Below are 27,750 nucleotides of genomic sequence, written 5' to 3'. Positions count from 1 at the left end.
TTAATTAATTTTAATAATAAATTAAAAATACAAAAATAAAGTAATAATGGCTGAAAATTTCCCTACCTTGGCAAAAGAAACAAACATCCAGATCCAGGAAGCCCAGAGAGTTCCAGATAAGATAAACCCAAAGAGAGCCACACCAAGACATATTATAATTAAAATGTCAAAAATTAAAGATAAAGGGAGGATCTATAAAGCAGCAAGAGAAAAATATCTTGTTATGTACAGGGGAAAGCCCATAAGATATTAGATTTCTCAGAAACTTTGCAGGCCAAAAGGGAGTGGCATGGTGTATTCAAAGTGCCTAAGGGAAAAAATTTCCAACCAAGAATACTCTACCCGGCAAGGTTATCATTTGGAATTGAAGGAGAGACCAAGAGTTTTCCAGACAAGCAAAGTTAAATGAGTTTACTAAATTGATGTTACAACAAATGTTAAAGGGACTTCATTAAGCTGAAGAGAAAGGGCACTAAATAGTAACAAGAAAACATACAAAAGTAAAAATCTCACTGGTAAAGGTAAATATATAGTAAATATAGTGGGTTAATCACTCATACGGCTAGTGTGAAGGTTAAAAGACAAAAGTAGTAAAAAATGCATAACTACAATAATTAGTTAGTGGACACACAAAAAGATGTGAAGTGTGTCATCAAAATCATACAACAGGAGGAATAAATAATATAGAGTTTTAGAATGCATTCAAACGTAAGTTGCTCTCAGGTTAAAATAAACTATTATATATATAGGCTATTCTGTGTGAGCCTCATAGTGAAAACCTAGGTACACAAGAGAAAATGAGAAAAGAATTTAAGCACACTGCTAAAGAAAGTCATCAAACCACAAGTGAAGAGAGCAAAAGAAGAAACAGAAAGAAACTACAAAACAGGCAGAAAACAATTAACAGAGTGGCATTAGTAAGTACATACTTATCAATGATTATAGGCATACATCGGAGATACTTGCAGATCACCAAGAGAAAGCAAGTCAGATGAACTTTTTGGTTTCCCAGTGCATATAAAAGTTGCATGTACACTATTCTGTAGTCTATTAAGTGTGAAATAGCATTCTGTTTGGAAAAAAAAAAAACTATGTAGCTTAATTTTAAAATAGTTTATTGTAGGGGAGCCTGGGTGGCTCAGTCAGTTAAGCCTCTGTCTCTTGATTTTGGCTCAGGTCACGATCTCATGGTTTGTGAGTTTGAGTCCCACATCTGGCTCTGCACTGACAACACGGAGCCTGCTTGGGACTCTCTCTCTCCTCTCTCTCTCTGCTCTTCCCCTGCTAGTGCTCGCCCACGCTCTCTCTCTCTCTCAAAATAAATAAACAAACATTTAAAAAAATAATTTATTGTAAAAAAAAAACGCATACTATCATCTGAGCTTTCAATGAGTCATAATCTTTTTGCTGGTGGAGGGTCCTGCCTCAGTGGTGGTGATGCCTGCTGATCAGAGTGGTGGTTGCTGAAGGTTGGGGTGGCTGCAGCCATTTCTTAAAATAAGACAATAAAGTTTTCCACATCAGCAGACTCTCCCTTTCACGAGTGATTTCTCTGTAGCAGGTGATGCTGTTTGATAGCATTTTACCCACAGTAGAATTTCTCTCAGAATGGGCATCCAGTCTCTCAAACCCTGCCTCAGCTTTATCAGCTAAGTTTATGTCATATTCTAAATCCTTTGCTGTCGCTTCAGCAGTCTTCAGAGTGTCTCTCCCAGGAGTAGATTCCATCTCAAGAAACTGCTTTCTTGGGGCACCTGCATGGCTCAGTCAGTAAGCGTCTTCACTTGGGTCATGGTCTCACGGTTCGTGAGTTCAAGCCCTGAATCAGGCTCTCTGCTGTCAGCACAGAGCCCACTCTGGATTCTGTTTCCTCCCACCTCTCTCTCTGCCCCTACCCTGCTCACCCTCTCTTTCCCAAAAATCAGCAAAACATTTAAAGAAATTTAAAACAAGAAACCACTTACTTTGCTTCTCCATAAGAAGCAACTCCTCATTCATTCAAGTTTTATCCTGAAATGGCGGCCATGCAGTCTCCTCTTCCTTCAGGCTCCGCTTCTGATTCTAGTTCTCTTGTTATTTCCACCACACCTGCAGCCTCTTCCTCCACTGAAGCCTTGAACCCCTCAAAGCCCACGCGAGGGTGGCAATCAGCTTCTTCCAAATTCCTATTAATGTTGATATTTTGACCTCTTCCCATGAATCACAAATGTTCTTGAATGGCTTGTAGAATGGCAAATCCTTTCCGGAAGATTTTCAATTTACTTTGCTCAGATCCATCAGAGGAATCACTATCTGTGGCAGCTATAGCCTCATGAAATGTATTTCTTAAAATAATAAGACTTGAAAGTCGAAATGACGCCTTGATCCATGGGCTGCAGAAAGGATATCGTGTTAGCAGGTGTGAAGATGGCAACCGTTGTACATCTCCATCGGACCTCTTGTCAGGTGCATTGTCATCGAGCAGTAATATTTTGAGAGAAATCTTTTTTTCTGAGCAGTAGGTCTCAACAGTGGGCTTAAAATATTCAGCAAACCATGTTAGAAACAGATGTGCTAGCATCCAGGCTTTGTTGTTCCATTTATACAGCATAGGCGATGTAGATTTAGCATAATTCTTAAGGGACCTAGGATTTTTGGATTGTTAAATGAGCATTGGCTTCAACTTTAAGTCACCAGCTGCATTAGCCCCTAACAAGACAATCAACCTGTCCTTTGAAGCTTTGAAGCCAGACATTGACTTCCCCTCTCTAGCTATGAAAGTCCGAGGTGGCATCTTCCAATAGAAGGCTGTTTTATCTACACTGAAAATCTGTTGGTCAGTGTAACCACCTTCATTAATTCTCTTACCCGGATCTTCTGGATAACTTGCTGCAGCTTCTACATCAGCACTTGCTGCCTTGCCTAATACTCTTATGTTACAGAGAAGATTTCTTTCCTTAAACCTCATGAACCAGCCTCTGCAAGCTTCAGACTTTTCTTCTGCTGCCTCCTCACTGCTCTCAGCCTTCAAAGAATTGATTACACAAGAAATAATAAGTGTTGGCAAGGATGTGGGAGAAAGGGGAACCTTCTTGCACTGTTGGTGAGAATGTAAATTGCTGCAGCCACTATGGAAAACAGTGTGGAAGTTTCTCAAAAAATTGAAACAAGAATTATTGTTTGATTCAGCAACTCCATTTCTAGGTATTTATCCAAAGAAACCAAAAACACTAATTCAAAAATATGTATGCACCCCTACGTTTGTTGCCGCATGATTTACGATAGCTTAAGATATGGAAGCAACCTCAGTCCATTAATAAATGAACGGATGAAGAAAGATGTGGGATGTATGTACACACACACACACACACACACACACACACACACACAGTGAAATATTACTCAGCCATAAAAAAGAGTGGAATTTTGCCATTTGCAACAACACAGAGTGGACCTGGAGGGTATTATGCTAAGTGAAATAAGTCAGACAGAAAAAGGACAAATACCACATGATTTCACTTATATGTAGAATTTAAAAAAAAAAAACAAACAAACATACGTAATAAACTTTGTAGGTGTAGAGAACAGACTGGTGGTTGCCAGAGGGAAGGAGTTTTGAGAGTGGGTGAAATGCGGGAAGGACGTCAGGAAGTACAAACTTCAGTTGTAAAATAAATGAGTCACGGGGAAGTAATGTACAGCATGGTGACCGTGGACAATAATATTGTATTGCATGTTTAAAAGTTGCTAAGATGTGGAGCCCCCGGGTGGCTTAGTGAGTTCAGCGTCTGACTCTTGATTTCAGCTCAGGTCGTGATCTCACATTTTATGCGACCGAGCCCCACATCCGTCTCTGCACTAACAGCATGGAGCCCACTTGGGATTCCCTCACTCCTCTCTCTCTCTCTCTCTCTCTCTCTCTCTCTCTCTCTCTGCCCTTCTCCTTGCACTTTCTCTCTCAAAATACATAAATAAACTTATTTTTAAAAAGTTGCTAAGAGACTAAATGATGAGGATTCTCATCATAAGAAGAAAACTTTGTGACTTTGTATGGTGACAGATAGTGACTAGACTTAAGGTAGTGATCACTTCACAATGTGTGTAAGTACTGAATCATTATGTTGTACACCTGAAACTAATATAATGTTATATGTCAATTATACTTCAGTAAAAGAATTCTGTGAGGTAAATGGATGCATGAAACTCTTGTACTGTTGAGGAACTGGGGCACATAGACTTGAAATTTCTAAAGTTAGTTCTTACAAAGAACACGGAAATTTCAAAGTGGAATGGGAGATTCGGTTTGCCCATTTTAAGGAGGTGCGTTGTGCCACAGGGAAATTACTGTCTGAACTTTGGAGGGTCGTGTGTGAAGCCTCCACAGGACTGGAAATGACTCAGCAGAGCACACGTGATACCTGTCTCCGGTGTTCCTGGGATTTCTGAACCAAATCCCCACTAGCTCGACCGTTTCCCTTGCAAGTTTCTCACACGAGGCAGAAGCAGAACTCTAAAAATGCCTTAACGCAGAATTCCTCAGAAGTGCGCCCAGATTTTCCCAGGCCCCTAAAAGTGATGGAAAAGCAGCCTCACAGTTCCAGGGGACAACTTTGGGCCTCAGTGTGAACGCGACAGAAGTCCACTGGAGCAGAAGATGCCTGGAGGGTTGGGGAGGAGTCTCCCTCTGTGACAGCAGCAGAAAACTTAGGTGTCTCAAAAATCATTTCCATTGAAGCAAATCTTCCCAAACCATATGTTAAGGTCTGGCTTCCTCTGTGACCTCTGACCTCTCACCTGTGTCCTTCGCTTCAATCACTCCCACCCACCCGGCTGTGTTGGCTTTTGTCTGCCTCCTCCTCACATCCCACGGCTCCTTCTTTTGCTCCAAATAAGTGACCAGGTTGAGTTTAGAGACAGTAAGCCTGTTTATTAGAAAAAGGGACATGGGTTTTGCTGGAGATTCTCCAGTTTCCAATCTAGTGTTGTGCCTGGGTGAGAAGAGAGGACATTGTAGGATATTAGAATATTCTAGAACATCATGTCCCAAAATACTGTTTTCTGACAGCACCTTTACTGTTGCTAGTATAGTAAAAACTTCAGATCCTAAGTTCCACTTCTAAGTATTTCTGGGTCAAATCTAAGGGGTGGAAATTGGATATTAAGATGGGGGCCACAATAGTTTATGCCACTGAATTTATAGAATTACCACTAATCGCAAGTAAAGGGTGTAGGTTACCTCAGGAAAGATGAAGTTTAAAGGCATGATGAAACACCATGAAGTCATTCTTCACCAACAAACCCCCAATTCCATCCTTGAAAGCAGGGATCTGAGACTCTGCTCCAAGAGAGAGTCTACAAACGGTGGAGCCAAGAGCTGGAGGGTAGACTAGAAGTTTCTGGGGGAAGTCTTCCTCACCTACAGAGGCCAGGTTCCTGCAGTTCAGCAGTATCACATCCCTGTGCAATTCCTGCTCTGCGTGAGACGGTTCTATGTCTACACCCCTGAATGTCAGCCGTCCTTGAAACACAAAACAATCTACTACGTGGCCATGGGCAGAGTTCATAGTCTGACCCAACGTGAAACCAGAGAGCTAAGAGAACTGGTTGCGACTTAGGAGAGTGTCCTGCATTATCCAGTAAGATCATTTTTTGCACGGTAACGTTCTCCAGCTCTGGGGAAAGAAGATACCATTTCCTCCATGAAAACCACTGTGGAGCCTCTATTTTTCTGGATGATAAATTATAAAATTAAGGCATCAACACAGGCATACACATTTTTGAGTGTGGTATTTATGGCATACAGGATAAGTTGTGTATACGTCTCAGATGGAAAAGTTATGGTGAGTCAGAAATGTGCTTCTCAAATTTTAATGTGTGCAGAAACAAAATGGAGCCCTTGTAAAAATGCAGACTCTCTCTAGTTCACTTCTGGGGCAGGACCTGGGTTTCCACATTTTCAACAAGCTCATTTTTTTTTTTTTTAATTTTTTTTTCAACGTTTTTTATTTATTTTTGGGACAGAGAGAGACAGAGCATGAACGGCGGAGGGGCAGAGAGAGAGGGAGACACAGAATCGGAAACAGGCTCCAGGCTCTGAGCCATCAGCCCAGAGCCCGACGCGGGGCTCGAACTCACGGACCGCGAGATCGTGACCTGGCTGAAGTCGGACGCTCAACCGACTGCGCCACCCAGGCGCCCCACAAGCTCATTTTTAACTAGTGAACACCAATGCCTGTGGTCCAATGAAAGGGTTGTATGGAATTTACAGGCCTAATAGGATCGTGAGCATAGCAACAACAAAGCCTTTCGAAAATTTACTATGTACCGCGTATCTTTCTAACAGTTTTTTATATATGAATGCATGAACCACATAAATAATCTGAGAATAATAATATTATTCTTCCTCTTTTATGAGAATATTTTGTCAAACATCCAGTAAATGGTAAAGCTCGGGTTTTACTCCAATTTATCTTAACTAGAATTTATCTGAAAAGAACACAGAACAATACGCAGAGACAGCCCTAATGAATGTTTATAGCAGTTTCTGTAACTGAGAAGAATAATAGAAACACGTTAAGAAGGTAACAAGAAAGAATGAATCAAATAATGTTAACATTTTATGCACATAAACATACATAAAAATAGGAAGTATGCATACACGAGAAGTGATAGAGACCAAATTTTCATGTCAGCGAAACCAAGATTATTTTCAATTGTGTCAATCTTGTAAATCTATTTTTGGATGTTGCTCTTTGTATTTTGTAAACACACTAGGGAGATGAACACACACACTGAGATAAAATGAGTTAGAGCAATCGTTTTCCAAGTCTCCTATTTCTTTGAAAATTTGTATCATTTGTGCTGAGCTATATTTTAGAAACTTAACACACTTGACATGCGTTAATAATATGGTTCTTGTAGACTTTTTTTGAAAATACAAAGAAGTAATAAAGAAGAGAATGTGACATGAATGTGTGAACTATAATGGAAACAGAGGACCGAGGCCTGATGGATTAAAACCCCGGTTTGCAAAGGCTAGTATCTCCAAGGAAACAAAAGTGACAGCCTTCATTTTCCAAAGCAAACTACAAGCAAAGAGAAACTAAGAAGACAATGTGATGGTTTATATACATCTCTCAGTAAATCCCTCCGACGCCTTTACTAATGATAGAGGGGGAAGTATTAACTTTATAATAAGTAGAGGAATCTGACGGAGGGCCACCTAAGCTAAGTGAACAATGTTAACATCCGCTGTCCTGGGACAAATCGATAGCAGGTGACTCACACACAGAGGGACACGTTATCGCTGCTGTGATATTGGTAAAAACGAGGAACTAGTAACCTGAATCTATTGTGAAGAAAATGTCAGTTTTATGTATATTTCCATCCACAGTACCTCCCATGTTAATGTTTCTTACCAATATAGAGAGCAAGGCTCTTCTAATAATATGTATATGCAAATATATATATATTGTTTTTCCTTAGTCTCTCTGTGTTCAGACACATCATGTGGGCCTCCTCCCTCACTGACTCATGGTTAATATCCCTCTCCCATAAACACGGGCAAATTGAGTACGATGTGTGAGCTGGCACCAGCTCCCAGAATGCCACAGACAGAGGTGTAGCCCATTCCCTCCCAAACCAAAGAGGTGTCCGCAGCAGGTAGGAGCCATCGTATTTGCAACCCTGGCTTAACCTGCCAGCCACAGAGTGACTCTCTGGGTGGTTGGGGTGTTTTTAAAAGACAAGGAGAAAATAATGTGCCTCTGAGCATCCACAGCCTGCCATTTGTGACTTTGGCTCATGAAACCAAAGAATTAAATGCAAAGCTGCAGATGGGGAGCTGGGCCGGTGCCCTCCACAGATGCTGAGCCTATGAAGCTAGAAGTGGTGTTTTGAAAACCATCAAGACCTCAATTAACCAGAATCTGAGGGCATGGGTTAGTCTCTTCTGGTGAACTGATTTATCAGGCATAAGCCTTTTTTTAAAGGGGCCGGGGGAGGGGGGGGGGAATCTTCCTAACAGTCTTTCTAGAATATGCTTGCCTCCTCTCCTGTTCTAGGGATTAAACAGCAGTGAATGCAATTTAATCTTTTCTACTGAGAATTTTCAGGATCCTCTACTGTGGATTTAAAAGGCGTAGAAAATTAGACTGAATAGTGACATCAGGACATGCCCCGGGAAGATTTTTAAGCCTTACTATCAGCTTGTTTCCTTGTGCTCTGCCTTTTTTTCTTTTCAAAGTGAAGGGCCAATAAAGTAATCTAGTTATGAATTCTGGGTTTGGAAGATCCTAGCTGAGGCTTTGCTGTAACTGCAACCCCTCCCCATTTTTCTTGGGAATCCCCCGGTAGAGGCACAGCAAAAATATATCGAATGAATGACTGGGTTCCTCTGGACATGCAGAATGTTTACTGTCACAGGATTCCTGTGTGGCATTTTTCACTTGCTAAACAGCCCTGGAATGGCCTGCCAGTCCCCTTGGATGAATCAGGAACATGCTAATCTCTTTGTTGGCTCCTGACCTTAACGACTCAGAGAGCATTCTTCTGCTAGTGAGCAAAAGAGGGTAAGGTTTGGGCTGGGGACTCTGGCACTCAGTCTGTCCACCCAAAGACCAAGTAGCACCCAAGACCACCACCACACAAGAGCACAAGGAAACGAAACATGGAGGCATACACAGAAGGAAAAAGGGGGAGACTTGGCTTCACCCTTGGCACTGGGTTGATAGGTATCACATGGTTACAACTGGTCACTGATGTGGTGTGGGAGACTGGGAAGGAAGGCACTGGCTAATCACACCCTTAAGGATAGCGAGCAAATGGGGATCTTGAAAGGGACCTTGAGGAACATATTGTTTGACCCCTATCTGAGGCTTAAACTCACAAGCTGGCTCAGGGCAGAGGAGAGCCAGTGCATTGGCTGCTCATGTTCTCCGGCATCCCTTGGTCTCCTTGAGTTTCATGGAACAGAATCCTTGTACTCTCTGTGAGGTGGTTAAGGCCTGTGCCCTCTGGCTGCAGTCTGTGTGAGCTGGCCCTCCTCTGGGCATCACAGTGGAGATTGGGATGTGCTGGTGCTTGAGGCTGGGGAAGGGCTGTGAGGTTTTCCCGGCTGTGGTTTGAAATGGGTGCTCTCTCTCCAGATTCCTGGGACTTCAAGCAGTCCACACGCAACATCTCCCCCACCATCAACCAGGCCAACATCGTGGACTTGCACCCAGCCTCTGTGTACAGCATCCGCATGTACTCCTTCAACAAGATCGGCCGCAGCGAGCCGAGCAAAGAGCTCACCATTAGCACCGAGGAGGCCGGTGAGCACTCTGGCCTTGTGGCTCTTTCCCGTGACCTTGGGGATCAGGGCCATCTGAGGTCTACACCCACCCTGTGCACTGACAGTGGGCTTACAATTAGAACAGGGAAGGAGAGATCCCAAGGTATTTGTTTGTGTCTGCCTTTGGATCATTGGAGGCTCTTAGGTTTGACCTTTTCCAGATGGAGTTATAGACACTGGGCTTTGGGGAGCTGTCCATGGTTCTTACCCACTCCTCTGGCCCCAGCCTGTCTGGAAAGGGTGGAGCACTAGTGCCCTGTATTATTTTCTGTGACCTTTGTTTTGGAGTTTTTCTGAAAACTCAAACAAGCCTTCTCTCCCTATATGTTCTCCTGCCATTGCAAAATAGAAAACAATACCAAAAGTACATGTCACGTATATGTGTAGCTTTACAAATAATAATAAACCGGGGCACCTGGGTGGCTCAGTCAGTTAAGCATCTGACTTCAGCTCCGGTCATGATCTCTCAGTTCGTGAGTTCGAGCCCCACATCAGGCCCAGAGCCTGGAACTTGCTTCAGATTCTGTGTCTCCCTCTCTCTCTGCCCCTTCCCTGCTCACACTCTGTCTCTCTCTGTCTCTCAACAATAAATAAATGTTTAAAAAAATAAAAAATAATAATAATAAAGCAAAAAATAGGATAAGCAACACTCACTATCAATTACCAGCATGCCAGGGGTCCTCCCTCTGCCCCTTCCCAACCATAACCCCATGCCTCCCTTTGAGGTAACCAGTAGTCATTCTTTATTTTCTCTTTTATACTGTCACTACAGTGTATGAATGCAGAAGCATGTTGTTTGGTTTTGCCCATTTTCCCAGGGAATGTATTCATTAAGTTATTCTTGATATATTCTGTGTCTTCCTTGCTTTGATCGTTAGTATTTTTGTGAGCTTCATCATTTGTGCATTTTCAGTGCTCTGTAGTACTCTCTGCCATGATTATACCACAGCCTCTTTGTCCATTTTATTTTATTTTTTTTTTTTTAATTTTTTTTTTTTCAACATTTATTTATTTATTTTTGGGACAGAGAGAGACAGAGCATGAACGGGGGAGGGGCAGAGAGAGAGGGAGACACAGAATCGGAAACAGGCTCCAGGCTCCGAGCCATCAGCCCAGAGCCTGACGCGGGGCTCGAACTCACGGACCGCGAGATCGTGACCTGGCTGAAGTCGGACGCTTAACCGACTGCGCCACCCAGGCGCCCCCCTCTTTGTCCATTTTAACGAAGATGGACATTTAGGTGGCTTGCAGCTTGGACCTGTGAGCATTTTCATACTTGTATGCTTACAGAGGTCTGTGAGTTTCTCTGTGGGATAGAAGTAGTTGCAGAATTACAAAGGCATCAGATGAGGACACTCCTACCGTTAACTGGAAATGCCAAGATGTCTTCCAAAGTATTGGGCCAGTTTCCTTTCCCATGGCCAGTAGATATAAGAATTCCTGGGACACCTGAGTGGCTCAGTCAGTTAAGCATCTGACTTCAGCTCAGGTCATGACCTCACAGCTTGTGAGTTTGAGCCCCATGTCTGGCTCTGTGCTGACAGCTCAGAGCCTGGAGCCTGCTTCTCCATCTGTCTCTGCCCCTCCCCCACTCATTCTTTCTCTCCCTCTCTCTCTTTCTCTGTCTCTCTCTCTTTCAAATATAAATAAACCTTTAAAAAAAAAGAATTCCCACTACTACACACCCTTACCTACACTTGATACTATCAAGCTTTTAAAAATTGTTCCCAGTCTGCTAAATGTAGAGTAATATCTCGTTGTCATTGCTCGCTGCATTTTCAGCAAATGATGATGGAGAATGGAGAGGAAAGGTAAGCCCTATGACTGTTTTATGGGGGGTTCTCTGCTTTCGTGTATGAGCTTTTCCTTTGTTCCCAGCAATCCTCCAGCTGAAGAGGATGAGAGTGAGCACATAAGACTCTTTTCTTCCCTGACTTAACTTGTAATGTTGTTTCCCCCTCCACCAGCTCCTGATGGGCCCCCCATGGATGTCACCTTGCAGCCAGTGACCTCACAGAGTATCCAAGTGACCTGGAAGGTAAGTGAGGTCGAATTTCCCACTGAATGCCTCCATGCCTCCTCCCTTCTCAACCCAGGGAGAATGGGGAATGAAGCCCCAACAAGCTTGCTGATCTCTGATTTCTTATAATTCTCATGCCCAGTTTTTGTTTTTGTTTTTGTCTTTGTTTTTGTCTTTGTCTTTGTTTTTGTTTTTGTTTTGTTTTGTTTTGTTTTGTTTTGTTTTGTTTTGCTAACCACAGTGAGGCCCGAGGGGAAGAAAGACAGGAGGATAAAGGGATGGGTCCCCCCACCACTCCCCACCCCCTCTCCACCTTGGCACTCTGAGGCAGGCCTGTACCTGAGGTGGGATGAAGAATTTGGCAATGCTAAGCAGGGAAGATGGGTTTTCCACCACACCGGCCTCTCTTCTAAGCCCCACATGCTGTAATAGGTCAGGAGTTGGGTTTGACTTTGTACAAAGTTCAAGGGAGCCCTGTGGATGATGAGAGATGACAGAACAGGGTCTTGCCCTCATCTTGGCCCTCTGACTGGAGCTGGGAGGTATAGCAATGTGATCCCCTATCTTCTCCTGGTGAGGCCTTCCACAGGAGTCTTGGTGTTTTCAGGCCTCAGTTTCCTCCTCTATGAAATCACTGAAAATAACTGTCCTCCCTACCTCTGGGGCTGAATGAGGGGCAGAGACCTTAAACTCTACAGGATGTCCTGAAGACCCTGTCACATGAGAAAACTCTTAGAGGAGACCTCACAGCTGGGCAGAGAAACAGATCGGAATAACCTGGAGCAGGAGGGAAACACCGTCCTGGGTAATTCTGGCAAACTCACCACCACATCACTGCCGTGGGCCCTCAGGGCCGCCTGTTGCACTGACTCTTCCAGGCTTCAAGTATTTTCTCACACTGGCTTATCTGACCCTCTGTTCCTGGAGGGTAGCCAGAAGAGGTACTTTTATCCCGACCCATCAGAGGAGGCCACGGCACGGAGTTTGGGAACAGGGAGCTTTCGTAGGGCCTGTATGTGTTCTTCTTGGAGTTTTCCCATCCCAACAGTGGGGCTTGGGGGGAATGCCTCCTCTGCTCCTGGGATCCGACCTCCACAGTCATTTTCTGGCTCTAACTGAAGCTCAGGCACTTTAGTTCTCCCCCAGGCCCTTCAACAAGGTAGACTTAAGAACGGGAGAAATGCAGAAGGGCTTAGTGATATTTTCCTTAAAAACACTACACTCTTGTGTGTGTCTCCCCATCCCAACCCCCACCCCCCACACCCACATAGACACACAGCAGAGCCTGGTTCCTTCTTTCCCCAGAGAAATGACCAGAATGAAAGTGAGGTAGGGACTACACAGTTGGGCCTTCCTGGGAACCATGCCCAGAGCCATGGTTCCACTTCACATCCAGATCTGGGCACCAAGGCTTTCCTCAAAAACTTGGGGGGGTGGGGGTGGGGGTGTGAAGCCTAGAGTCCAACCCCAAGTCTGTCTACATCCTGGTTCTGGACCCATTTCCTAGGAATACTGTCAGGAAGCCAGGAGGTGGGGGCAGGGAATGAATACGTATGTAAAACACTGAGCCGTTTGGCTACAAAGCTCTGACCCGGAGGTCGATAAAAATTTAGAATCAGATTTATTTCTCCAAAGTCTCATAATGAAAAATAAAATTGATTAGAAAGTTAGAACTTCAGAATGAACCAACCCATCAATAAATTTTGGCCTGACTTCTCAGGAGATTTTTTTTTAACACCAAGAAACAGATTAATGAAAAATAAAGATTCACTTGAAAGATAAGTCACTTCATTTTAAGACCCTTTCCGCGAGATGGATCGCCACTGCTTTATGACATAAATTTGCAATCAGCCCTATTGATTTCTTAATGCTTCAGAGAAATATTGTTAAGATTGATTTAAATCCTGAGTGTGCCTGTTGGGGGTGAGGGGAGCAGTGGAAGGGAGAAGAGAGAGAGAGAGAGGGGGGGAGGGGGAGAGGAGGAAAGAAAGAGGAGGGAGGGAAGGAAGATCTGTCAAGATTTGTATAAATATGTGAATATATATATGTATATAGCGGGGTGTGCCTGGATGCCCATCCAAGGCCTCTGTCAGTATATGTTGATGTGAATATGTTGGTATATATCATGGCCTAGATGGCTGTGGTCATGTGGACACGTGTGTTACTCTCTGAGCGTGGCAATATGGATGTGTGTATGTAATATAAGAGTATGTGTCATTATGAAGGTGGGGTATCACTCTTGAAAGTATGTTTGTGTCTATAATAGATGTCTCTGTGTGTGTGGGTGTGTATGTAGATTTACATGGGCAGATATGAGAATTCAGAAATTTGCTCACTTACAAACTAGCAAACAGGACTGCCCAAGTGCAGAGAAACATTATTCAGGCATTAACAAAAAGTCAAGTCAATTAAAAACACACACACCTATTTAGTGAGTTCAAAACAATTATGTTAAATTAAAAACTTCATTTTATTGAGTTAACAGCGAGCTGAAAATGCAGTTCATTTAAAACATTCATTGAATTAAAAAAAAAAAACAGTGGGGCTGTTTTACTAACTTAATTGTTTTTGATCTCACTATTTTTTTGTATAATAAAAGGTAGGCTTTTAAATTAACTTCATTATCTTTAAAACCCTGATTCAAGTTGTTTTTATATGCACTGGGGTGGGTGCTGTCTCTCAATTTCTAGATGGGCAAGTCTGCTTGTTAAAGGAACCAGTTTCTGTCTGTGAGTCTAAGTATACATGACTGTAGGTAGGTGGATGGATTACGGTGTTTGCTTTGATGGGTCCGGATGTGTGTGTTCGTGGTTCCGGATGTGAGAAGTATTAGGATCGCGTGTGTGCATCTGGTTGTGTATCAGGGTTGAAGCTTGGAGTGAAAGCATGTTTTCTAGCCCCAGACTCATGGCACTGGTGTTTTCTCTGTTCTCCTGGCTGACTGGGGCCAGTCCTTCATCCCCGCCAGCCAAACCAGGGCTCCATAATGCCCCCTTCTTACTGTGTGTCCTCATCTACCTCTGTCCCTGCATCTGGGGGCTGGCTTCAGGCCCCGGTCCCCACATACCCCAGCCCTTTACCATGATGCCCAGGGCAGTGTAGCTCCCTGCTCCAAGAAGGGCTGGGCACACACCAAAATCAAGGACTCTTTTTTTCTGTTTTAAATGTGGTAAAACATATCCACCATTTTATTCATGGCTAAGTGCACAGTTCAGTGGCATTACGTACATTCACAGTATTGTACAACCATCACCACCGTCCATCTGCAAAACTTCTTCATGATCCCGAGTAGAAACTCTGCCCCCTATTGAATGATAGCTCCGCCCCCAGCCCCTGGTAACTTCTAGTCTGCTTTCTGTCTCTGTGAATTTGACTATGCATGTGACCCCATGGAAGCTGTATCAACACAATATCTGTCCTGTAGTGTCTGGCTCATTTCTCTTAGCATGATGTTTTCAAGGTTCGTCCACGTGATAGCACATGTCAGGACTTCATTCCGACTAAATAAGAGGCTAACTGTCAGGCTGAATAATATTCCATTGCACTCATAGGCCACTTTTTGTTGATCCATTCATTCATCAGTGGACACTTGGGTTGCTTCAACCTTTTGGCTGTGGTGAATAGGGCTGCTCTAAACGTGGATATACAAGTATCTGAGTCTCCACTTTCAATTCCTTGCGGTCTATACCAAGGAGTAGAATTTCTGGATCATATGGCGATTCTATGTTGGGCTTTTTGAGGAACTGGCAGACTGTGTTCCCCAGCAGCTACACCAGTTTGCATTTCCACCAGTAGGACACAAGAGGTCCAATTTGCCCACATGGTCACCAACACTTGTTGGTTTCCATTTTTTGATGAGACCTGTCCTACAGGGTGTGATGTGGTATCTCGGGCTTCTGTTTTTATTCAAGCTAATTGCTCACCTCCTTCTCCGTCTGGTTACTTTTTGTCTGCTGTTCCCTTTCTTTCAGGTCCCCGAGCCCATGCCAAATGATATTCCTATTCATTCGTTCATTCATTCATTCATTCATTCATTCATTAACTGTGTGTTGAAGGCTTGCTACGTATCAGCCATCATTGTAGACACTGAACACAGAGCAAAGAGCAAACAAAACAGACAATGCTTTTCATCCTCATGGTGTTTACATTGATGGGAACAGATGGACACATAAATAAAATATCCAATGATGCTGAGTAAATGCAATGCAGAAAAATAAAACACGGGGAAGAAAAGATGGGTTCAAGAGGTAATGGGGGCCAGGAAGAAATGTAAGGAATACTGAACAGAGGGCAGGGAGCAATCTTACAGAAAGAGCGTGAGGAGGGACAGCTGGGTGGCTCAGTCAGTTAAGCATCCAACTTCAGCTCAGGTCATGATCTCACGGTTCGTGAGCCTGAGCCCCGCGTCGGGCTCTGTGCTGACAGCTCAGAGCCTGGAGCCTGTTTCAGATTCTGTGTCTCCCTCTCTCTCTGACCCTCCCCTGTTCATGCTCTGTCTCTGTCTCGAAAATAAATAAACGTTAAAAAAAAAATAATTAAAAAAAAGACAGGTATTACAGCAAGGATGACACAGGGCCGAAGAGGCAAGCTGTGGGGGTATCCAAGGCAAAAGCGTTCCCCTTCAACGGACATGGGCCCAGTGTAAACAGCAAGAGACCAGTGCTGGAGCCTAGGGAGCATGGGGAAGAGGAGATGGGCCCAAGAGGTAATGGGGGTCAGATCATATAGGGTCATATAGTCATTATAAGAACTTTGGCTTTCACTTCAAGTGAGACAGGAGCCTTTGAAGGGTTGGGAACAGAGGAGTGACATGATCTGACTTTGGCTTTAAGAGCAGCATCTCAGAGCACCATTGTGTCTTTGTCTCCCCTCCCCTACCGTGCTCACAGGCGCCCAAGAAGGAGCTGCAGAATGGCGTCATACGGGGCTACCAGATCGGCTACAGAGAGAACAGCCCTGGCAGCAATGGGCAGTATAGCATCGTGGAGATGAAGGCCACCGGGGACAGCGAGGTCTACACCCTGGACAACCTCAAGAAGTTTGCCCAGTACGGGGTGGTGGTCCAAGCCTTCAATCGGGCTGGCACAGGGCCCTCGTCCAGCGAGATCAATGCCACCACGCTGGAGGATGGTGAGGGCACCAGCAGAGGGTAGGGGTGCAGAGGCAGGCTGCCAGGGAGGACTCAGGGCCCTTCCACAGCTCCTGGTCCCCATCAGGGTCTTGTGAGGCACACAGGCTCCCTGGATCCCTCCGTCTCCTCTCGCCCACTGGCTCCTCTAGAGATGCTGGTCCACAGAGCCCCCCAGGTCCTCAATCCAACGGCCAGCGCTCTATCCACTGCTTGTCGACACTCTGCCTCCCTAGCACCTGCCACCCATCTGACTCTCCATCCATGTTTCTCCCTCATTCTGGCCCTCGCTTTTCTCTCTCTCCAGGCCCTTTCCTCTACATCCTGCTCCTGTTTTTCTTCCCTTATAACCTGCAGGTTGGACAAAGGGCAGCAACCAAGTTACCTTTGTAGTTCTGGGCTAGAACCTGTCCACTAACTGTTTCAGGGACCTGAGATGAGACTGGGGTTAAGAGAGTCTAAGATCCATGTGGCAGCGATTTAGAGGCCACTGTTTAAAACATGATTCTTTGAGGACTAGAGAGGACTCTTGAGTAAATACAGGGCCCGGTTTTCAGGGGAACAGGGTTAGGAGAAAGCAGGAACGTGCCCGCTCTCCGAGCACAGAGGAGGGCCCGCTGGTACCTGAGCCTGTGCCAGGTCAAAAGAGGACACATGGCCCTTGATGCCTGCAGCCTCCCGAAGGGCAGATCAAAGAAGCAGGGTCTTCTCCTCGGCTTCCGGCTTGACGTCCCTCAACCCCAAACCAGAGTCTGAGACCAAAACCTGCACTAAGTCTGACCCTGCCCCAGCAGAGGGAGGGGACTAACTGTCCACAGGGCGTAATGCCATCGGAATACCCAACATTCCACTGTTAGAAAGTCATTCCTTTAGGTTAGGCAACGCCTTCTACCTACTTCACCTTCTCTGAAAATGTAGACACCCTTGGGAGGGAGGGCGCGTCAGGTCGGAAACACCTGAAGGCGGATTAGCGCGTACCAGGGGTCCTTAACGTTAGCTCCAGATTGGAATTATCTGGGGAGCTTTCGAAATAATGGTGCCCAGGCTTCATCTTCCAGGATTCTCATTCAGTGGCTTTGGGGCACGATCTGGGCATCGGGGTGGAGCACTGAGCCCCTGGGGAAGGGGAGAATGCAAAAAGAGGGAAAGGCACATAGAAAGCAGAGAGGCACAGAGAAGCCTGGGTGGTGGTGGGGAGGACCACAGGCAGCCAGCTCCCCCATTCCACACTGGCTCCATGCCTCCCCCCCACCCCAGCACCTCCCCTCCGTGATGCTGGCCACAGACCCGGCTGGGTGGAGGAGGACCACCCAGCTACCTCTTCACACGAGCAGTACTAGTCCCAAGTGGTGCTCTAACCCGGTGGTTCTCAAACCTGAGTGTATATCAGAATCTGCTGGAGGGCTGTAAGCAGGCTGCTGGGCCCTCCCCCACCGAGCCTCTGCTTTAGCAGGTTGAATCAGTTTTGCATTTCGAATACATTCCCAGGTGATGCTGGTGCTGCCGGCATGGGAACACCTATGAGAACCGTAGCACTGATCTCTAGGGCCTTACCCACACGAGGAGCCAAGGTTCACGCAAGCTAAGTAGCCTGTCCAGAATCACCTATGTCGTAACGAACGGAGCCCGGATCAAAATCCAGGTCACACCCTGAATCCCGTACTCTATCTTCGCCCCGTTGTTATACTCTCGCTTGGGAGCGAGGCGGGATACGGGACCAAGTGACGTGGATGCAGGATGCCCCGGGGAAGGCGCATCTAGGGGAACAGCTCCCCTGAGCCCACACGGACATGCCCCGCCATGCACTGAGCTTCCTGTCCTCCAGGGCCAGGCCCGCCTCTGGCCTTCATCGGGTCACCGCCTCCCTGCTCTGGGGTGGGGGTGGGGGTGGGGGGCGCAGAATTTCCGGGAGGGCGAGATCAGCGTGGGCCGTAGAGTCATTTTCAAAACAAAGGAGGAGAGGGAAGAAAGTTTCCAGCAGCAGTTGCCCAGCACTTTTTCATACTTAATTAAGGCCCTCGTTAGCCTGTCAGATCCCGATCGTTTCCTGGCAATATTAGCACTCCTCCTGGGGTATTCAAGGGCCCCTGCTTTAGCAGTAGTGTCTTTTCCATAATTATATTACCTTCATTTTGTTCGAACGGGCGATCTGTATTAGTTTATTACACTGGGTCCCTAATTACATGGTGCTTATATTTTTACACCTAAGTAATATGAAACAATAATCATTCTCAAAGAGGATCGTTACGATGATGTATTATCATTTAAATGCTCATAAAAATTAGAGTTGCCTCTTGTGGGGCAATGGGATCTAATTACCTTCCATCCAGCCTGTGCCTCCTTCCTCCCTCTCAGAGCAAAGCACACATGGCCTTTCCCTTTGGCCCCCGCAATTCGGAAGCCAGCAGGAAGGGCCACCAAAGTTCTCCCCAGCCAAGGTGGCTCCTAGAACCTGGCATCCCTGCCGTCTGCCATCTCAGAAAAAGTGGCCTGCACCGGGGCAAACCCCTGAGGGAGGGGGATAGGACTTGGGTTAGGCTCAAAGATGGCTTTCCAATGGGGAAGGTTAGAGGCAGGGCACCTACACTGGCCTCAGAAAGTGCTTTCTCGTCATCCCGGAGATTTTGATATATTCATGTTACAGGGACAAGGGACAAAGGTGTAATGGTCCCAGAAGTCCTAAAGGTGTCTATGGCTCCCCTTCTCCTCTTCACCAGGGTGAGGGGACCGCTTCCTTCTTTTCCTTCCCTTCAGCTTGGCATTAAGGACGCAAGGGGCCCGAGAGCCAGGCTGGGCTCAGACCACCTGGTCAGATGACACAGCAGGGCCAGCAGCCATCGGATAAGACCCAGGGCTGGCGTGGAGATCTTCCAGGCTCTGTAGCATCCACCCTGGGCTTTGGTGCCCACTGGTGAATCCCCATGGGCTCATGCCCAGAGTTCATCACCTTCTGCCCCCGGCATTTACCCAGAACGGGGAACGGGCCACCGGGAGGCCAAGGCGCCGAGACTGTGAGGACCTCTGTTTACCCAGAAGAGGACACTTGCTTCACTTCCCAGCCACACAGCCCAGACTCTCCTCACTCGTTGTCAGGAGCTCCTTCCATGTTCCTCTGGCGGGGGGCACGGATGTCGGGCTGTACCTCCTGACGGGGCCCTTTGTTTCTCTCCCCGCCCCGTACAGTGCCCAGCCAGCCCCCCGAGAACGTCCGGGCCCTGTCCATCACCTCAGATGTGGCGGTCATCTCCTGGTCGGAGCCCCCACGCAGCACTCTCAATGGCGTCCTCAAAGGCTATCGTGTCATCTTCTGGTCCCTCTACGTGGATGGGGGTGAGTCTGCCAGGAGTGAAAGCCGGGTCTCGGGGTGAGAGGTGCAGGGTCTGTGTCCACGCTTGGAGCTGAGCATCTTCCCATGGGATGGCCGGCGGAGGCGCAGCTCCCTCTGCTGCTCGTGCTACCCCAGCCAGAGCCAGAGACCAGGGTGGGTCACCCCTGTGGTGGGGGGAGGGACGCCGGCTGCTCCTGGACGGCAGTGTGTCTGGGAATGACTGGAGCTGTGATGGTGCACGTGTGCTTCTAATGTAACATGTGGATGTTCGGTCAGGGTCCGGGCAGGGAGCAGGAGGTACCCGCGAATGGGGCAGTTGAAGAGTTTCATGAAGGCGCTGCTTGCAGAGGGCTGTGGAAGGAGGGCGGGGCACCGAGGAATAGTCCTCACCACCTAGGCCGGAGGGGACAAGAGGAGGAAGCGGGGCTACCGGGACCTGGGGAAAGGGGGCACGCCTTGGCCAGGCCGTGGGGCAAGCGGTCTGCGCAGATAAGCCGCTTGGGACCCGGAGAAAGGTGGGGAAGCGCATGCAGTGAAGCCGGGGTAGGAATGGCAGAGGGACAGCAACCAACCCTGTGTGTGCCTTCCTCGCCCTGGGACGCGCGGGTCCAAACAGTCGTGTGTAGCCTCACAAACACACCAAGTCCCCGCCCGCTGGTGTCACGGGAACCCTGCAGTGATAGGGAAGTCTGCAGCTGTGCGAGGCAGAGACCCAGCATCCCCAACTATGGAAATGTTCTACTGGGGGCCATAAGGGCCCCCGTGAGTTTACCTCCCTGGATTCTGAACCTTCTGCCTCCAGCCCCGGGCCCTCCCTTCTCCCCAGGAGGACCTGAGACTCCAGCTCACGGTCATTTCTCCAGGGCGCCTGCCTTCCCCTTCCCCACCCGGATGCTGCTGTGCCCGGATACACTGCCAACAGGAAGTGTCCTTCTTGCCTCTATCTCTGTCATCTCCTCTAAAAGCACAGAGACCTGGAGCTCAGGAGCTAGAGTGTCCTCAGTTCACGTGTTGGGAGACAGCCTCATGCATTTCTGCTGTGCCGCATAAGGGGTGGTCCCTGGCTTTCCAGAGCGTGCTTCCTCTTTTCTTTTTTCTTTTTTTCTAATTTTTTTTAACATTTATTTATTATTGAGAGACAGAGACAGAGCATGAACCTGGGAGGGGCAGAGAGAGGAGGAGACAGATTCCGAAGCAGGCTCCAGGCTCTGAGCTGTCAGCACAGAGCCCAACGCGGGGCTCAAACCCACAAACCGTGAGATCATGACCTGAGCTGAAGTCGGACGCTTAACCGACTGAGCCACCCAGGCGCCCCTTGCTTCCTCTTTTCTAAGCCTGTAATCTTCCCTAAAGTCACCTGGGTTGTTGGCCACACTGTCCTCTTTTGGGGTCTTTCTCTGGCTCCGGTCCTGGACAGGACTACCCTGGTTTCTGATTTCCTAAAAAGAAAGGTCCCACTGTTCAGGCTTCTGAGGTTCCCCCTGCACTCACCTGGAGTTGCCTCAGGCCGGGCGCGGTGTTCTCATGCCCCTGGCCCCGGGCAGACTGTTGCCCTCCCCTGGCCAGGCTCTCTGCTTCGGGCTCTTTGCCTGCACCGGGTCCCCGGTGAGGTGCTGGGGTGGGTTGCGGGCACCTGTCTCTTACGAAGCCCATCCTCAGCCAGTGCGTCTGGGCCCGTCTTTTGGAAAGCCCGGTGGTCCCAGTGGATGGCTGTCAGCTCAGGAGCCTGTCTCTTTTCCTCCTTCTAAGACCCTGGTCTTCCCGTGGGACCCTCTCCCTAAACTCGTCTTCCGTCTATAGCAAGTTCCTTGGCAGAGTCAGATGACGGGTCCTCACTGAGCCGGAGGAAGGCCCGGCCCTTCCTGGTGGGGGCTGTCCCCTCTACCAGCCTCGCCCGGGTTCTCTGTGTGGGTGCTTCCTGGGGAGGGTGTCCCCAGCGGTGGGGAGAAAGGTGTCCCCAGCGGCGGGGAGAAAGGAAGGGGCTTAGCCGCTCACAGACACCACTGAGAGTTCAAGGTGCTGGCCCAGGAGCAGTCAGACACAGAGGAGGCAGCCTCAGCCTGTCTCCCGTCATCCCAGGGTAACACACTGCCTACTGACCTGACAGCCGAATGAGGCCCTGGGACAGCAAAGAGGAATGGCTGTGACCATCCCACCTGGCCTAGGCTCCCTTCCAGGAGATCCTTGGCATCCCTCACATGGAGAGGGGAAGGGGAGGAGGGGAAAGGTGCTCAGATGGAAAGGGAGAGCATTAAGCTCAATTTGGTACGAGGTCAGCTGGGGCTGAGGCCGGGCATATGCCGCTTGCCCCAGTTGGGCCACTTGCGGAGACACGCGGCCTGGGAGCAGTGCCCCAGACCTGCCCCCGGGCGCTGAAGGTGGCGGTTCCCCCGGTCGCCACTACTGTGGAGTCGAGGTCTGAGCCCAGTGGAGCTGGCCCGACCGGAGCCCAGGCTGGCGGAGGGGCTGCGGCAGGGGCCCCAGGCCCGGCCGGCCTGGCCGCCCTCCGACACTGCTTGTCTCGGGTAGAGTGGGGCGAGATGCAGAACATCACGACGACGCGGGAGCGGGTGGAGCTGCGGGGCATGGAGAAGTTCACCAACTACAGCGTGCAGGTGCTGGCCTACACCCAAGCCGGGGACGGCGTGCGCAGCAGCGTGCTCTATATCCAGACCAAGGAGGATGGTGAGTCCCCTCCACTGCGCCCAGCCCGGCCTCGGGCCACCGGCCAGGCTCCCTCCCCGCCCACCCCGGACCCGTTGCCGAGCACTGCCCAAGGGGAAGGGTGAGAGCAGGGCACTGTCCTGTCTCCTGTCCCCGTAAGTCGTTGCAGGGTGGCTTTGAGCATGCTGGGGCCCCGCTTTAGGAGAACACAGCTTACCGCAGGTGGCAGTGAGATGCTCTGGGACTCCCCACTCCCTTAGCTCCCCTTGCAGCCCTAGGTCGGAGGCCAGGTAAAGCCTCTCTTCCCACCCCCTCCCCAAGGGCATCCTTTTTGTGGCAAGACTCTGCCTGGTTTCTTCTGGATACGGATGGTTGGGGTTGGGGGAGGAGGGGGACAGGATCGTCACTGCACACATCTCAGGTTAGGGGCGTGGCAGAGGCCCCAGAGTGGTCCAGGCCCCGGACTCTGGCATGCTGGGGAGGCTCCCAGGGCGAGAATGGGATGTGCCTCCATTTGGAGCTGTGATCTCCAGGCCCTCCACCCTGGGGCAGAAATGGAGGAAAATAAGGAGCCAAAGCTCAAGGGCAGAATGACAAAGTAAGGAGGTGGGGGAGTGGAGAGCCCAGCAGAGAACAGGCTGGGAGAAGGGCCACACTGCCAGGGGAGCGTGTCCAGCAGGTGCTGTGTGTGCCCACAAGCAGCTCTGGGCTCCTGCTGCCAGCCTCTGCTTCCTTCCTCATGTCATCCCAACACCGTCACTTTTTTTTTTTTTTTAATGTTTACTTATTTTTGAGAGAGTGCGAGTGGGGGATAGGCAGAGAGAGGGAGGCACAGAGTCTGAAGCAGGCTCCGGGCTCTGAGCTGTCAGCACAGAGCTGGAAGCGGGGCTCGACCTCACAACCTGTGAGATCACGACCTGAGCCGAAGTCAGACACTCAACCGACTGAGCCACCCGGGCGCCCCATCACTTAGCTGATTCTTAAACCTTCTGACGCAGGTGCTATATTTTAAAAGAGTTTCTGTGAAGAGGGGCTGGCACCAATGGGCACTTAAACTAGCCAACATTGCCGTCACGGCTTCCTACCCTCACTGCCTCCATTTTCTCAAAGTTCCCACAGTCTGGGCCCCCCTGTGCCACTTGGCAGAAGGTCCTGGAGGGTGAGAGTTGTTGAGAGGAGGGTCTCAGGCTGGGACTGATGTTAGAGAGCTTCCCAGGGCAGCCCAGCACTCGGGGAACAGAGCAGTTTAATCCAGCTCCCCACTCTCCCTAAGCCCTGCCCTTCTCTCAGATCGGCCCCCTCCACGCCGTAAGCTCTGAGCAATTAAATATTTACCAACCTGCCTGCCCTACTTTTCCTGCCATTAATCCCCCCATCAAGGTTTCCTGGGACGGCTCCAGGCAGAGCCACCTGCTCTTATGTGGAGACCAAACGGGGACTGTGCTCAGAGCCCGGCCCCTTCCAGAGCCTCTGCACCACACACACGGGCACCTTCCCAGCCTCCAGAGAGGAACCACTGGGCCCCCCAGACTTCTTGCAGCCTATTCTGACACAAGGTCTGAGCCATAAGCACCTCCACATGTTTCACAAAGGTAAGGGATTCCCCACAGGGGAACCCAAAGTTCCGAGGAGCTTTCAGCCTTTCAATTTAGAGCTGCCTGCAGAGGCTCACAGGGATGATAGCGGGCAGGGAATGGGGCCCTACCGTGAGGCTCCGCAGAGCGGAGGGGCTCCCGTGAGCGTGGCAGAAGAAGGGTCCCAGCCCTGCCAGTTATTGGCAAGTCACTTAACCTTTCTGAACCTCAGTTTCCTCGTGATAAAATGGGGACAGTGATGCCTCATTGGGTTGTCCCAAGAAGCACGTTAACTGCAAAATCCTTTCTAAACCGTGCGGTGCTAGCAAATAGCAGGTGTCTAATGGCTACCAAGGTGCTGGCAGTGAAGTGACTGCTTTGGGAGGACCCAGGCGCCCCGGAGAGGCTCAGTGCCCCCCAGAGGGAGGCCCCCGGGCCAGAAGGAATCCACTGTCAGATGAGGTCTCGTCAGAACAGCGGCCACACTTGACATGGTACCACATGTGGTCATAAGCGTGGCTGAGCCTTGCCAGTAGCCCTGTGAGGTACGTATTATGTCCATTTTAGAGGTGAGAAAAGTGAGGCATAGGGAGCTAAAGCAACTTGCTGAATGTCACTCAGCTCCTCGGAAGCAAATGAAGACCTTCTTGCCTCCATATCCTCTATTCTATAGGAGACAGGAAGCTTTGGGCTGTGAGTAATACCAGTTAAAGAAAAAAAAAAAAAAAGGTTTCAGAAGTAAGTGGATTTATTATCACACGTAACAAGAGGTCTTGAGGAGGCAGCTCCACAGGGTTGGTTCACTCCGTGGGCCCCCGTCCTCGGCAGGTCACCTGTTCCTCCCGTGGCTCCCGGCATCACGGCAGACAAGACCGAGTTCAGAGTCGGAGAAGTGGCCTCCTCCTATGGGCCTGCCTCTCTTGGGGAGTGAATAAAAACCGGCCCAGAAACCCCTCCTCAACAGATTTATCCTCATGTCCCATTGGCCACCCTGGGGCAACGTGCGTCTTGCGAAGCCAGTCACTGAAAGGGGAATGGAATGATCGCGGCTGACTTCCCCCGAGTATGGTGAATCCTCTGGTGGAGGTGATGGGGACGGCTTTCTCTGAGGGACGGAGGGGCATGGGTCCCCAAGGATCAGGAAAGAACGACAGCCGATGGGCGGGCAGACAAGCGGGCACTACACCAGCCCGGCCCCACCTCCTCCAGGTTCTCCCATTGTGTCGATGGCAGTTATTACAGCTCTTTCCGGCTGACTTGGGAAGCAGACAGGCCCGCATTCTGGCTCCAGCTCTGCCACGGGAGCTTGGACGAATAGCCAAAGACACTGTGACTCCCTACCTACCTCCCCCTGCCTGCTCCCCTCCCCACCCCACCGCCAGCTCAGGATTTTGCATGTTTCCAAGGAAAAAATGAGCAGGAAAGGTAGAGAAAACCAAAAATAAATTAAAAGATAAAATGAAAACAAAGTCAAATAAATTCAAGCTCATTTCTTTTTTTTCTTTTTTTTCTTTTTTTTTTTAATTTTTGAGACAGAGAGAGACAGAGCATGAACAGGGGAGGGGCAGAGAGAGAGGGAGGCACAGAATCCGGAGCAGGCTCCAGGCTCTGAGCTGTCAGCACAGAGCCTGACACGGGGCTCGAACTCATGGACCGTGAGATCGTGACCTGAGCTGAAGTCGGACACTTAACCGACTGAGCCACCCAGGCGCCCCCAAGCTCATTTCTTACGTCCAAATCGCCCAGTCTGTAACTTGGTCTCAGGCTGACTTGACTGGACTTTGCTGTTCATGAGCAACAAAGCCTCTTGCTGACACCCCAACTCCCCTGGGGATACCAAATCAGAGTGAAGGCTGAGCTGGCTTTTAAACCATTTTAAAGATATTTAGCCAAAGAGGAGGCTTGACTGGACCTGTGTTGCAGGAAGGTAACCCTCACGGAAGCGTGGACAACAGATGGCAGGAAGGGGCTGGGGGTGGGGGCAGGGATGAGGACTGGCCTCAGAGAAGCCTGTTAGAACCTGTGGGCATCTAGGCAGAGAAGCAGAAGGTGTGTGCTAGGGAGGCAGGAGGGGAAGGTGGAGGGAGAGGTGGAGACAAGCTCAGAGAGACGTGTCAGAGGCTTTACACTTCCAGTAACGGTGGACTACGTGACTCAAACCCACTCTCCTTCTTGCTGAGAACACTAGGAAATCCGGATAAAATATTTTTTAAAACACCTGCTTGAAGGCATCAGAGAGCTGGCAGGAGAGTGCAGAATTACTGGGCCAGGATCCAAGGGAGAGTGGAGGCCCAGGAGGTGAGCCTGGCATTTGGAACCGTGCTCCCCGTGGGGGACATTTGCCGAATCTGGACGCAGTGGCTGAGAATCGGAGCAGCACTAGAAAGCCGTGGATTGGAGTCAAGGGCCTGTTGGGGCAGGCGGGTCCCTCTCACTTTGAGTTGAGACCATGAGGGCAGCACTGTAGGATTAAAGGTGCACCAGAAGTACACAGCCCAGCTTCAAATCATCTCAGTCCTGGAAGTTAGAGTAAGGTAACCCCAGATTGCAGGTCCCTGTCAGAAGCAAACACAAATTCTCCCTTTAGGAAGATTACATCATCTGAGTCCTCAAACTATCTCTACAAACAATTTTGCAAATGATGTGTCTGGCACCCAGTAAAAAACTATGAGGAACAACGTGAACAAAAGCAGGAAAAAAAAGAAACAGATAAAAGAAACAGACCCACAAGGAGTCCAAACACAGGTTTTAGCAAATATGAACTTTCAAATAGTTATTCTTAACAAGATTGAAATTTTAAGAGACCTGGAGACTATCAAATGGAAAATCTAGAAACCAGAGCAACTATTAACCTGAAATTAAGACTCGGTAGATAGATTTAATAACAAATGAGACGCAGCTGGAGAGATAACTAGTAGACTGGCAGGCAGATCAGAAGACCCAAAAGCAGCTCAGAAAGACAAACGAATGGAAAACAAAAGAACAAGTCAGAGATAGAGCAGTGATTTTCAAACTTGACTGTGCATACCAATCCCTTGGGGGTCATATTAAAATTCATATTCTGATTCGGTAGGGTCTAGGGCGGAACCTGAGATTTTGCATTTCTAACATGCTCCCAGGTGACGCTTCTGCTGACAACTGGACCACATTCTGAATATCCAGGGCACAGAGGATGTGAGAAGAAGTCCCGAAGAAGAGGAGAAAGGGAACGGGGCAGAAGATAAAATGCCTGAAAACTTTTCAGAGTTGATGAAAGACATCCATCCCCAAAGCCAAAAGCACTCTGCAGACTCCACAAGCAATAACTTAAGGAAGTCCGCACCTAGGCTCATTGCAATAAAGCTGCTAAACAGGAAACGCAAAGGGAAAATTCCTAAAAGCAACCGAAGCGCAAAAGACCAGTTGTCTTCACAGGACCAACAATTAGATTAACCGCTGCTTTATCAGAAACAATGGAATAATAAAAACAAGACAAGAAACAGTGGAAGCCGCGGAAGTCAGAAAACAATGCAGAGGTATAAAGTGTGTAAGGAAAATAGTTGTCAACCTATGATTTTATGCCGAGCCAAAATACTCTCCAAGATTAAAATGAAATAAAGACGTTTGCGGACAAAAACTGAGAAAATGTATCACCAACACACTTGCTCTAGAGAAATAGTAAAGGGTATTATTCCTTAGCTAGAAGGAAAATGATCCCAGCTATGAGTTCCATGATGCAAGAAG

At 48.6% G+C, this 27,750-nt stretch overlaps 1 protein-coding gene across 1 annotated transcript in view; it reads left to right on the top strand.

Moving 5' to 3' along the window:
- DSCAML1 (DS cell adhesion molecule like 1) overlaps positions 1–27,750 on the top strand; it is a 351,352-nt gene that overhangs the window by 301,343 nt on the left and 22,259 nt on the right. The window contains exons 15-19 of the mRNA XM_058686854.1: positions 9,126–9,293; positions 11,281–11,351; positions 16,223–16,463; positions 19,645–19,791; positions 22,319–22,474. Coding sequence (XP_058542837.1) covers positions 9,126–9,293; positions 11,281–11,351; positions 16,223–16,463; positions 19,645–19,791; positions 22,319–22,474 — 783 coding nt within the window. The remainder of the gene's footprint in view (positions 1–9,125; positions 9,294–11,280; positions 11,352–16,222; positions 16,464–19,644; positions 19,792–22,318; positions 22,475–27,750) is intronic.

The sequence above is a fragment of the Neofelis nebulosa genome, chromosome 10 (genome assembly GCF_028018385.1).
Source record: "Neofelis nebulosa isolate mNeoNeb1 chromosome 10, mNeoNeb1.pri, whole genome shotgun sequence".
NCBI lineage: Eukaryota > Metazoa > Chordata > Mammalia > Carnivora > Felidae > Neofelis > Neofelis nebulosa.
The sequence above is the reverse complement of the archived record's forward strand: the minus strand, read 5'-3'. Positions and strand labels throughout refer to the sequence as shown.